The 13,694-nt window shown below is 37.3% G+C and overlaps 1 protein-coding gene across 1 annotated transcript; it reads right to left on the bottom strand.

The window, feature by feature from the left end:
• Nucleotides 1-8,047: 8,047 nt before the first annotated feature.
• LOC103937706 (probable serine/threonine-protein kinase PIX13) lies at nt 8,048-11,698 on the bottom strand. The gene is made up of 6 exons (XM_009347651.3): nt 11,296-11,698; nt 10,502-10,833; nt 9,769-9,904; nt 9,499-9,641; nt 9,002-9,125; nt 8,048-8,860 (listed from the first exon to the last, which is right to left on the bottom strand). The coding sequence occupies exons 1-6, from the start codon at nt 11,360-11,362 to the stop codon at nt 8,406-8,408; spliced, it is 1,257 nt and encodes a 418-aa protein (XP_009345926.2). The 5' UTR covers nt 11,363-11,698; the 3' UTR covers nt 8,048-8,405.
• Nucleotides 11,699-13,694: the final 1,996 nt, after the last annotated feature.

Here is a 13,694-nt window from a genome sequence, read left to right on the forward strand (position 1 = left end):
ACAATTGAGTTACGAAGTTTTGAAAATTGCCTAAACTTCTGGTAAAAAATCTAAGTTTCCGGTATGAGCTCCGGAAGCACTTAACGGAGTTTTTAATGGAATGACCAAAAAAATGGATGGTGGACAATTTCAGAGACCATTTCTATTTATTTTCAATTTCAGGGACCAAATTGATGTGTTATGCAAATTTCAAAGACCATGTTGGCTAAAAAGCCTTTCTGGAATGCCAATAACAACAACCTATACAATAGTAATGCTCACACTAATGTATTATAGTAGAATGTTACTATGAATTATGTATTTAAACAAAGGATTATTAAGAAAAACTAATGAAAAAGGTTTTAAAACTTTAAATTTTAACCAGAAGTTATCTAATAACTTTATTTAATAATAAGGGTAAAAGAAAGAAGAAGAAAAATCAAAAGAAAAAAAAACCAACAAAAATAAAAACCTAACCCAAAGCGCGTGCAAGGTGCACGCCAACCAATTCAAGTCTGTTTATTTTACTCATTTGAAAAATTAATGAGTCAAATAAAGCTGACCATTAGTTTTTGCAGTGCACTGTGTCTACCACTATGTTTCTGTTTCCCTTACTGAAACCATATTCACTTGTTGGTTTTTGCGTCTCAAAATTAGGATGGTGCATAAATTAGGTATTTATTACCTATTCGTTTTAGTGTCCTATTTGGGTCTGGATTTGACTTCTTGGTTAGATTCTTACTTGGTGGAGAGATTTTGTTAATTACCCATTCGATTGTGTTTACTTCCTATTAAGATTCATATGTAAACCTAATCTTATGCTCTATAAATAGGACATTATGGTGAGTTTATTTTGTGTGGCAATTTGGTGAGAGCCAATTTGTGAGTGTGTGAGTTAAAGAGCAATTTGGGAGGATTTTCTCCGTTTGTTTTGGGTCCTCTACTCGTTTGGGTTAGATTTGTAATTTGTTGGATTTTGGTTGTGAGAGTTAAACACTCTTTTGTAATCTCATTTTGTTTAGTGAAATTCATCGCCGTGTTTTGCCCGTGGACGTAGGCTTTACGCCAAACCATGTTAAATTTCTTGTGTTCTTATTTTGAGATTGTTTTAGTTTTCGCCTACAATGTGAATATTTAGTACTTTATTAGAATTTCTTTGAAGTATCCTGCGAGTCTATATGTATTGAGATACTTTAAGGACTTCAATTTTAGCCGATTAGAAGTCTTTTCTCCCTATATTTACTATTTAAAGACTATTGTAGACATCGAAATTTCAGTGAAATAAATGTTAACCAAGGTATTAAAATTACAACATTTATTTATTTCACCTACATCACACACTCATTTCACCTACATCATCCACTTACTTCACCTACAACATCCATTTACTTTACCTACAACCTCCACTCATTTCACCTACAACCTCCATTCACTTCACCTACATCATCTACTCACTTCACCAAAAAAATGAATGGTGGTGATTCACTCTCAAAGCCTATAAATAGGCTTCTCCATCAAGAGGAATGGGGGGACCAATTCACAAATACATTTCTCTACTCCTAAAATGGAAGAGAATACTCCCTACACATCCAAAATCCTTGAAGCTTTGAAACTCTAGAGCTCTCAAGCATCCAACCCCCAAATTCCCAAGAATCCCGAAGAATGGAGAAAGCACTTTTCATTCTTCGTCAAATCCTCCTTCAAGATCAAGCCCCGACGGCCCCTTGAAGAAAGTGTTCATCATTCATCATCCGTTCATCCTAAGATCAAGCCCCAACGGCCCTTTGGATCAACAACCTCAACAAATACACACACAAAAACCTTGAAGCCTTAAAGTTCTACTCCCAAAATGGAAGAGAATACTCCCCACACACACACCAAAACCTTGAAGCCTTAAAGTTCTAAAGCTCTCAAGAAAATCCTGAATGATCAAGAAAGCACTCTTCGTTCTTCGTCAAATCCTTCTTCAAGATCAAGCCCCAACGGCCCTTGAAGAACTCCCACCAACTCAAGATCAACCCCCCACGGCCCCTTGAAGAAAGTGTTCATCATTCATCATCCGTTCATCCTAAGATCAAGCCCCAACGGCCCTTTGGATCAACAACCTCAACAAATACACACACCAAAACCTTGAAGCCTTAAAGTTCTAAAGCTCTCAAGAAAATCCCGAAGGATCAAGAAAGCACTCTTCATTCTTCGTCAAATCCTCCTTCAAGATCAAGCCCCAACGACCCTTGAAGAAAACCAACTGTTCATTCAAGATCAAGCCTCGACGGCCCTTGAAGAAAACCAACCGTTCTTCAAGATCAAGCCCAAAAGCCCTTGAAGATCCGCTCATCCATCAACATTTAAGATCAAGCCCTGAAGGCCCTTGAAGAAACTTCTATTCAAGATCAAAGCCACGAAGGCCCTTGAAGAAACTTACAACTGTTCATCCAAGATCAAGCCTCGACGACCCTTGGATCAACAAATCTACATCTTACGGAGATCGAATCAGAGGACCAAATTTGAGAGATCGTAACCCTAAAATCATTAAACACAAAAATATTATTTTGTACACGTATTCTTGTTTCTTGTTTTCAGGAATTTTTCGTGTTCACAACCTATATGATTGTAGAGACTTCCATTTAACGTCTTTATTGAAGATGCTCTAAGTTCAAGTTCATTGGCATACTGTTGACCCTAAAAATTACAAAGCATACGTGGCGTGCAGGCTGAGTAACTAATAAGTTAACTACGTCCTTCGGTTGAATGCGGGGCGTGCCAACTCGTCGGCCGAGCTCGACCGAGGAGTAAAATTTGTTGATATTGCGTTGAGTGCGCTGCTGACTTCTTGATCTTGCGATTGCGGCCGAGGAATGAACAAATCTCGGCCTTTTGGTTCTCGAGCCTGAAGACAAGGCTGCTAGTTCTGTGAAGTTCAATATCAAATTCGGCTCTCAGGGTGCCGAATGTAGTAACCTGGTAACACCTCACTTCGCCGAGAAGGCTAATGAGATGACCTCTGCTAATAAGGATTCGAAAATCCTTCTCGACCGAGACTTGGATAGGTAACCAATCAACCTCAACGTAATGTTGTATATCCAAACTAAAGGTGCTTCGCGGTCGGCTGATTTTAAGGTAATAGTGCTGTTTATCCAAACTGAAGGTGTTCGTCGGTTGCCTTCACAGTTCTGTTTATCCAAACTAAAGGTGTGTTGGCAGAAAAAGAAAATAAAAAAATCTCAAAGTGTTTGAAAGGTTTGCGCAGGGCAATTGTGTGTTGAATTGGAGGTCCCCATTTTCGTTGCACTGAGGCTTGTATTTATAGGCAAATGTTGTGTGGCGCGACCAGATAATTTGTAGAGTCCCACTGCAATCCTAATTTTTGGAACTGAAGCATATCCTTCAAATTGATTTTGTTCCTTGACTTTTCAAACTCGTCAGTTAGATAAGCAACAACCTATCTAGGTTTTACCACACCACATCAGAAACCTAGCCCACCTAGGCTTCTGATCTCTTTAAAAAACCTTCAGCAGAAACTCATATTTCCATCACCATGCAAAAAACAAGAAAAGCCTAGCCTACCTAGGTTTCCTAGATCATCATTATACCACCACCAAGAAACCTAGCTTTTCTAGGCTTGTCTCGTCATCACCTACAGCCATCATCTTTAATATCATCTTGTAGCATATCCAATCCACACGTCCACACACATCCCAACTCAATTTAAAATGTACCACTTGCTTTGGGATATAATTCGCACGCTATTTATCTGGCTGAAAAAGATGCTAGGATAATTCATATTAAAATATAATTATTATGATAAAAACAATAATATTATCCTTTAATAATGACAAAAATTATCCCCACTTTTCCATCCGACGATTGAGAGCTATGCTCTCAACGGCCTTGATTGCATGGACCGATGGTGTAAATTTAGATCCAAACATTGTCCCCCAGTATCCTTGAGCTTCGGCCCAAAAACTGAATGGTTAAAGAAATTAAGCCTAGGATCAAAAAATCGTCGAGAGCATCGTGACCGAACACTAGGAAGTTGAGAAACCAGATGCTTAAGAGTTTCCCTTCTTCGATAAACCCACACTGACAATTTTGGAAAAACATCTCATTCTTGTCCTACCACAATTGCCATGATGGGACGACTTACCACAATGGGCGGCCTATCACCTCGGCCAAATCAATATTTGTCGAAAAGTAACACCCCATGACCACAACTTTAAATTGGAGAATTAGCTATGCATATACAACTCCATGAATTATCATCGAGAGCCGTTGTTTAGCTCCATGATTGCATGATTGTGTAGAATTGTCCAAAATCCATCACCAAGGCTCATATATGCAATATTTTAACCAAAGAATCTCAGTCAAACTTTCAACCCCTTCCAAATAGCAAATTCAAAGATAAGCTTTCTCCACCGAATGGCATCAAATATCCACCAAGCTTTTATGGCATTAACAACTTTGGTTGCAATTTTTAATTGTTCCGTGCCCAGCAACGCGTCGTTGCATAGCTGGGAAAAATCTCTGTCGGCCATAACCAAATCACGACCAAATAGCATCATGGTTCTCTTGGCCTATACGAATAGCAAATGAATTCCATCACTAAATCTTTGCATGCAATAGTTCGACGACAAGAGCCTCGGCCAAGAGACAACTAGCTGGCCTGGCCGAAGACTTCTCCACCGAAGTCTACTTAGCTAAATAAACTGATGCATACCCCAATTAATTACAACTTAGCAGTTATGCACATTTCTTCACTAATCGAATTATCGAAGCCAGTAAAGCACCTTATTTCATCGGCTTGTGCAGCCGAATGGAATTAGCCCTTTTTGCCTCCAACTAGTCGCCAAATATGCCATAACTCAAGTACTTTCGAAGTTGAAGAGATGTAGACACGGTTTTTCTTCATCATATTTCCACCGAATACACCAGCCAAATATACTAGTCGAAGAGTTATCATTAATATTTTTTTTTATTTTACCAACTGACAACTCGGCGCTTGACGGTGTAATTTTGGTCGTGCACCATACACTGTCCACCGAATGTACCGAAGCATCCTACCGAGTAGGCCACCTGTCGTGGAGGAAAAGTGGCTATGGACTTAAGAAAATAATTTATGCTCTTTCTTGTGGCCAAGCATCAGAAACCATGATCACTGGGCTTGGACTAAATAACACCCCTTTTTTTCTGCAAACAACATTTCGTCATATTGTCGAAACAAATTTTGTTCCACGATATTAAAGTCACCTCTGTTCTACCAATGTCGTAAAGCGGGGTCGAGGCCGAGAGTAATTAGAGTTGAGGTCAATAAAAACCGTTCCTGAGCTCGATCTGCCTATATATATATATATATATATATATATATATATATAAGTAACCTGATGTAGGCTAACTTTAACACCAAGGCTATAATGATGTTGGTTTAACATTTCAAACAAATTGCACACTGCACCCCAGGCATATATATATATTAGCAAAAGAAAAGAAAAGTGGCCTAATTCTTCTCCTGACAAATGCCATCGAGTGGAACCATTTGCTGATGACAAGGTCCTCAGCCGAGACAAAAAACTGGCCGTAATGAACAACGAATGCAACTGCATGCTGACTTGCAGTACAAATATATGTTGCATATATGCTTAACCGTTCGTACTGCACGTTGCACCCTTATTTTCTTACGTCTCAGCCTCCACGGGCGAATGATTAAGAAAATACCTGATTCTCCTTTTTTTTTTTTTTTAAGCAAAAGAAAATGAAAACGGCTGAATCATAACCAGGAGGAGGCCAACGATGCTTTATTCCAAACCGAGATCTTTTTACATCAAACTTTCACTTTGAGATTTTTCAAAGCCGAATAACAGATCATCTCTAAATATGTTTGGCTTGACAAAAGATTTTTTTATCATCGGCTGCCGAATGTGTTAAACAATTATTATGCCCCCCAGGCATAATTTCGCCAATTTCGGCTTTTAACTCGAAAAACTTAGCCGAACAGGATTTCTCCATATCGGCTTTATCACCAATAACCATGTCAATTGGCGTAGTTTCGGCATCTAAAAGGAAAATTGCCCCCCCCCCCCCGGGTCTTTTCAACCAACCATTCCTTAAATGGAATCGATTTGTAGTCGAAAATGTAAGGAAAATATTCTCCATCTAGCCAGCCATTAAATCGAGCCCTGTCTTCATTTACCCATTGCTCTTGCAGGGTAACAGGAGCTTTTATTCTCAACATGTAAGCGAATGACTTTTGCATCTCTCTATGGCCACGAAGAACTCTTTCCACTTCCAAAGATCTTTTTCGTTCCTCATCATGTTTTTTCAATTCCTCTAAGAACTCGTACAATCGGCTACGTGGAGTCGGATTGAAATCTTGATATATCATATGAACTTCGTAGTTTTAGCATTGGGTCCCACCGGGCGTGCCAAAATGTTGACCTTAAAAATTACAAAGCCTACGTGGCGTGCAGATCGAGTAATGAATAAGCTAACTACGTCTTTGGTTAAATGTGGGGCATGCCAACTCATCGGCCGAGCTCGGCCGAGAAGTAAAATTTGTTGATGTTGCGTTAAGTGTGCTGCTGACTTCTTGATCTTGCGATTGCGGCCGAGGAAGGAACAAATCTTGGCATTTTGGTTCTTGAGCCTGAAGACAAGGCTGTTAGTTCTGTGAAGTTCAATATCAAATTCGGCTCTCACGGTGTCGAATGTAGTAACCTGGTAACACCTTACTTTGCCGAGAAGGCTAATGAGATGACATCTGCCAATAAGGATTCGAAAATCCTTCTCGACCGAGACTTGGATAGGTAACCAGTCGGGCTCGACGCAGTGCTATTTATCCAAACTGAAGGTGCGTCGCGGTCGGTTGATTCTACGGCAACAGTGTTGTTTATCTAAACTGAAGGTGTTCGCCGGTTGCCTTCACAATATTGTTTATCCAAACTGAAGGTGTGTTGGCAGAAAAAGAAAAGAAAAAAAACCTCAAAGTGTTTGAGAGGTTTGCGCATGGCAGTTGTGTGTTGAATTGGAGGTCCCCCCTTCCCTTGCACCGAGTCTTGTATTTATAGGCAAATGTTGTGTGGCGCAAGGGAAGGGGGGACCTCCAATTCAATTTAAACTGTACCACTTGCTTTGGGATATAATTCGCATCCTATTTATCTGGTTGAAAAAGATGCTAGGATAATTCATATTAAAAGATAATTATTATGATAAAAACAATAATATTATCCTTTAATAATGACAAAATTTATCTCCACTTTTCCATTCGACGATTTAGAGTTATGCTCACTCAATGGCCTTAATTCCACGGGCCGATGGTGTAAATTTAGATCCAAACACATACTCAATAATGTCTCCACGACATCTTTCATTGATGGCCAGTTTATGTGCTCATATTCCATGCAATTTAGCGCAAGATGAGAAATTCGAAATGCGGTTTTGGAAGGACATCTTCCCACCACACGAGATCCATAAGAGCATCTCTAGAGTTCAAATATCCACATCAGCAATAATAGTAAAAATAGACAACTTGAGTGTTTTTCAACCAAAATGTCAATTCTTACGTGGCATGACTTGAATTGACATCAAAGATGGTTGCTTCAAATCTATTTTTAGTATAAATAAACGCTTTTTTGTATTTTTATTATTATTTTTGGTTCTAAATTTTTTTTTTTTTTTAACAAACCATATTATCACACTAATGAGGAGGGAGTGATTTTAGCCTCACAATTGACTAACAATAATATAGTTCAAATTCGCATTTGGGGAGAATCGTATCTAGGACTTCTCACTTACAAGTGGAAAGGAATACCAGTAAACGGTAGGACTAAGTGGCTGTTCTAAAAATACTCATTACAATTATAAAATAAATAATAGTTTAAATTTGACGTCTCAGGTGAAGAACAAAATTTTAAAATGCATTAGTGTAAACATCACTATTATAAATTAATTCCCTGCCGAGGTAACAACTAGTATAAAATGCATTAGTGCAAACATCACCATTATAAATTAATTCCCTGCCGAGGTAACAACTAGTATAAAATGCATTAGTGTAAACATCACTCCTATAACTTAATTCCTTGCTGAGCTAACAACGCTCAAAGAATTTCTTCAGCTTTTGATATTAAGAGTGTAGAATTGTTAAATTACAAAAAACAGAAGGTAAACTGACAATAAAATATTTGCCCTTGAATCTTTAAACTTTGACAACAAAATGGAAGAGCAAATTTCCCTTCCAGAAAACTACAACTAATGACTCTTGTAACAAGTTTTGAAGCTCAATCACCGAAGCTACACAATAATTACAGTTTCACTGTTCACGTAACGTAGCCAGTTTAACACAAGATAAACATAATCTAACCTCCCAGGAGATACGTAAATGAAGCAATTGAAACTTTTTGACACGATATTTCCTGACAGCAGTCGTACTAGAGTTACCTCACTCGAGCCTGGGGTGACTGTTGGTAGCTTTGAAATCCATCTTGCCTGGGGTGAAGTGGAGAGTGATGATGCAAAGGCTTCTGTCCTTGTCGATGAGCCATAGGATGAGTAGAACGAGGCCTAGGCTCCCTTGTAAGTTCTTTGACAGATTCAATCCGTTCCAATTGCTCCACGACATCTTTCATTGATGGCCTGTTTCTGTGTTCAGATTCAATGCAATTTAGTGCAAGGTGAGAAATTCGAAATGCGGCTTTGGAAGGATATCTTCCCTCCAGGCGAGGGTCCATAATGCTTTTCAATTTTCTTTTGTCTGAAAGAAATGGTTTTATCCAGTCTACTAAATTGTGTTTTCCATTTGGACGAGTTGTATCAAGGGCCCTCAAGCCTGTCAATATCTCAATCAAAACAACACCAAAACCATACACGTCGCTCTTCACATATAGATGCCCTGTTAAATTTAACATGAAATGAGGAATGTCATGGCAAGAACTTGAATTTTGTAATTGGCCTAAAACTTATGCCAAACTAACGTCAAAATGTTGAACCTTAACACCAATTAATGCAAGTTCCGTAAGTTACGTAGAATTACCTGTGGCAACATACTCAGGAGCAGCATAACCATATGTACCCATAACCCGTGTTGTCACGTGCGACTGACTAGCTGAAGGACCCATTTTTGCCAAGCCAAAGTCGGATATCTTGGCAGTATACGACTGCAGTACAACCAAAAGTTAAAAATAAGTCAAATTTTTCTTCTTCTTTTCGACCAACAGCTTTTGAAATTTTTTATTTCAATGAGTATTTGTTTTCTTACTAAAATTCACACTTAAAACCTACCCTCAAATCCAACCTCCCGAGTCAATCAATTGACCTAAAGCCTAAGAGTAACGTTGTTTTAGTTTTTTTTTTTTTTGGTTCTGTGACTGTGCATATTTTAAATAGACATGATTCTATTCACAACAGTTTGGTGGATAATAATGAGTATATGGCGTGGGTAAGGGTTAAATATATGGTGAGAAAATAAAACGTATGAGCCTTTCTTAGCTTAGTTCTTGATAACCGTTCAATAGTCGAATAGAATTTTACCGCATCAAGGAGTATATTTGAAGCTTTGAAATCTCTATAGATAACTTGCTTCTCTGATGTATGTAAGAATTCCAGGCCTCGAGCAGCTCCTATTGCAACTTTAAGCCGTATATCCCATGGAAGTGGCTGAACAGCCGATCCCCCTGCAAAAGTTGAGAACATGAAGTGTAAGGTGAAGAATGAACTTGCTATATTTGTAAACAGCATTGCCTGCACATAGGAAAATGCTTGCATGTATAACTAGTAATGTGGAAACTTATTTATCCTTACTTCCAAATAGATGGTTTTCCAAGCTACCCTTTGGCATGAACTCGTACACAAGCAGCAGCTCTTTATCCTCCCAACAGTATCCGAATAACTTAACAAGATTAGGATGAGATAGTCGCCCTAAGAAATTAACCTCTGACTGCACCAGCAAAGAACAAGATTAGGATGAGATAGTCGCCCTAACTAAATTGACTTGAGGCACTGCTTATAAACTTTATGGTTCCAGAAGACTGATAAAACAGGCCAGATATCCTTGAAAATGTACGGATTTAGGTGTGTGCGCCATGCACGCCAGGAATGCTAGAAAGAGATTATGGCTTGAGTTGAGGGATTTGGGGAAAAGAACTTGCTCGAGTTGGCCCTTTTTTAATTCAAACTAGAATCCACAATATCACCAAACCAAATTTGAAGAAATTGTATATCATGGAATTGTTTTATCATCTGCAGAACTCTATATCTCCCTTAAATTGTTGTGGACTCAGGGCACCAGCTGCATTAACCAATCGAAACTCTGCCCTTCTACACGAGCAGTGGATACCAGTGTTTGACACAACGAAAATATTTATTTACAGTTAATTTTGGTAAAGGATTAGTATCTCCCCTTCCATTTTTTATTAACATATCTAATCAGAGCTGCAACTCTTATGATCTCGTTTGCTTGAACAAGTTAAAGTGCTAATACGAAACAATTAAACATCACCAATTATAATCATTTCCTCAAGTGCAGTTAATTTACCTGCCATTCCTCAAACCCTTGCAAGCTCTCGGAACTCAATTTTTTCACAGCAATGACTGTTGATTTTCCTGACTTGGCCGGCGCCTTGTCATCAAGCCAGCCTTTGAAGACCATCCCAAAACCTCCTTCCCCAAGCACTGTATCTGATCTGAAGTTTCTGGTTGCAGCCTTCAACTCCAAGTAACTGAAGATCCTCAAGTTTGGGGTGGGCAAGATCTGCCCATGTGCACTGGCCTCGTCACCGCTTGCCGCGGAGAACTGGCTATTCCGGGATACAGTACTCGCCCCTGAAGATGTGTTATTACTGGTTGTCTGAGATATGTTGCTGATCACTGAAGAAGCCGCATAGAGTCAGAAAATCACACTTAAAATGAAAAACACATGGAAAAAAATTTCCCATTTGACATGCAGCAAGTTACAAGAACATCAACGTTGCCTAGAAATCCAATAGCCACAATATTCATGATTTAATAATGAGAAATACCAAGGAGACTCTCTCAAAATCGGGACTCTCCGATATTTCATGTTTTTGGCATAATGTTTTATAATATTGACGCCGAAATTAACGTTAAATTCGATTTGAGGTGAGAAAGAATTCACGAAGAATCCATTTTGAGAGTCTCCTTAGCGTTTACTGGTCAATGAACCAGTTCAGAAACATAATTTGCAGCTCAATTAATGATGGGCAATTCTCAAAAACTAGTAACAACAAATCAAATACAACAAAAACCCAAATCAAAAGTCGAAAAGTTAATGAAATCAACAAAAAATCCAAATTTAATTGTGGGCTTTACCTGTACTGATATCACCAGTAGTTACCGGTGTTGGGTTTCTAACTGGAGAACCCCAACAAATCCCCATCTTCTTCTTCTTTTCCCTCTTCCTCTTGGATTCTACCTCCTCCAAGCTTCAACCGCTAAAATGATGAACAAAAGGGCTCTCTCCCCCCTCTCCTCTCTCTCTCTCTCTCTCTCTCTCTCTCTCTCCAGTATTCCAGAAAATGATGAACAAAAGGGCTCTGACTTTGTTATGCCTGTGGTTTTTGTGAGCCAATTAAGCATAAAAACGGTAAAAATGGAAGCAAACGAACAAAGACCAAGTCTTTAAGAAGAAACAAGGTGAAGAGCTTGGTGGGGTGATGCAGAATTTCCCGTCTCTTTTGTTCCAAGTCAACAACTGTAGCAATGTGACTCAGTTTGGTCAGACACAGAATTTCCATTCAAATGAAACAACCAGAGAGAGAAATAAATTAATAATTTAACGCTATTATTGTTAGATAGCAGAGAAATATGAGTAAATGTGCTCAACTGTGGCCCAATAGAGTTTTGATTGTAAATTCTTGGAATTGTTATAATGTGAAATAATGATTTTTTTAATTAACTTCGTTTGAACTTCATTTATTTTTGTCTTTTTAAACTTTTTATTTTAAATAAAGGATGGAGTTAGTCCAAAAGACTATTATTCTACATTATAATTGTTTTTTTAAACAAACGATGTTATCTTCACTAAAAGGAATGATGAACAAGTAATAATGTTGTTCAAATTAGTATTTAATTAGAATCGAATCTAAGACTTCTTAGGTAGAAATGAAAAAGAATATCGTCAGAACGTAGTATTAAGCGGCTACATTATAATAGTTGAGAGATCAATCCTCACAAATTTTTAATTTATATATCAAGTATCAATTCAGCTAAAATTCAAAGATCAAATTTGCTCCAATCAAATTATCTCATACTAAGCGGCTACATTATAATAATTTAGAGATCAATCTTCAGAAAATTTTAATTTATATATATCAAGTATCAATTGAGCTAAAATTCAAAAATAAAATTTCCTCCGATCAAATTATCTCGTAGATAGTACGTTGTGCTAATCAAAAGAGACCTTTGTGTTCCACCCAGTGCCTACAAAAGAAATTCGTCACCCCAATTAAATTAAAATTTTGTTATAACTGTGCTCCTTGACGTTGACTTGCTGTTTGTTAAGAATTGGTTTTGGAATGGTCTGATTGGGAAAGAAATCCTCTTCATATCTCTTTCACAAAAGTCACCAGAAGTGATCCGGACATTTGAAATTTCATTCAACGGTCCACATATTTGATCCCTTAAAAACTATAATAATTTTTGATCGTTGGATAAAATTTCAAAGGTTCGGATCACTTGATCCGGTGTCTTTGATGGAACAGATCCGAAGAGGATCTCTTTCCTTCTGATTGGACGAGAAAATTATAGACTATTAAAGAATTTTGAGATAATAGAAATTAGAACAACGGAATTTTATTTTTTAGAATTTGTAAGTTTTCTTGTTTAGTATACTAAATTTGTTATTTTTAAACTCTCACTCACAGAAATTTAGAAATAACACATGTTTGCATAGAATTTCAACTTAAGAATGGAGTTCCCAAATTTTTAGTTTTTTCCACACAAAAAATTCTAAATTCTCATGTTTATGAATCCAAACAAAGGAATTGATACATGTCATCAATTTATAAATTCTGACTTTTACCAAAATTTCAAGTTTATTTCTCTCATCCAAACATAGTGTAAGTGTTTTTTTCAAGAACTATGATACGTTTGACAGAAAAATTATATATGCTTTGGGTTGTAAAAGTGTTTTTTTTAGAGAAGCACCTCGAATCACATATTGTTGAATACGTTTCACATACTTAAAAACTATAATAATTTTTGATCGTTGGATGAAATTTCAAAGGTTCGGATCACTTGATCCGGTGTCTTTGATGGAAGAGATCCGAAGAGGATCTCTTTCCTTCTGATTGGACGAGAAAATTATAGACTATTAAAGAATTTTGAGATAATAGAAATTAGAACAACGGAATTTTATTTTTTAGAATTTGTAAGTTTTCTTGTTTAGTATACTAAATTTGTTATTTTTAAACTCTCACTCACAGAAATTTAGAAATAACACATGTTTGCATAGAATTTCAACTTAAGAATGGAGTTCCCAAATTTTTAGTTTTTTCCACACAAAAAATTCTAAATTCTCATGTTTATGAATCCAAACAAAGGAATTGATACATGTCATCAATTTATAAATTCTGACTTTTACCAAAATTTCAAGTTTATTTCTCTCATCCAAACATAGTGTAAGTGTTTTTTTCAAGAACTATGATACGTTTGACAGAAAAATTATATATGCTTTGGGTTGTAAAAGTGTTTTTTTTTAGAGAAGCACC

Source organism: the organism of the source record quoted next, unplaced genomic scaffold (assembly GCF_019419815.1).
Source record: "Pyrus x bretschneideri cultivar Hongxiangsu unplaced genomic scaffold, Pyrus_bretschneideri_v1 Contig7, whole genome shotgun sequence".
NCBI classification, from domain to species: Eukaryota; Viridiplantae; Streptophyta; class Magnoliopsida; order Rosales; family Rosaceae; genus Pyrus; species Pyrus x bretschneideri.

Bases quoted from the DNA above. Each gene is read 5' to 3' on its own strand.
- LOC103937706 (XM_009347651.3), bottom strand. From the start codon at position 11,362: ATGGGGATTTGTTGGGGTTCTCCAGTTAGAAACCCAACACCGGTAACT. The intron at 9,126-9,498 runs GTAAAATTCTAT...GTTGTACTGCAG, and splicing joins CAAATATACTCCTTGATGCG to TCGTATACTGCCAAGATATC. The intron at 8,861-9,001 runs GTAATTCTACGT...TAAATTTAACAG, and splicing joins TCCTGAGTATGTTGCCACAG to GGCATCTATATGTGAAGAGC.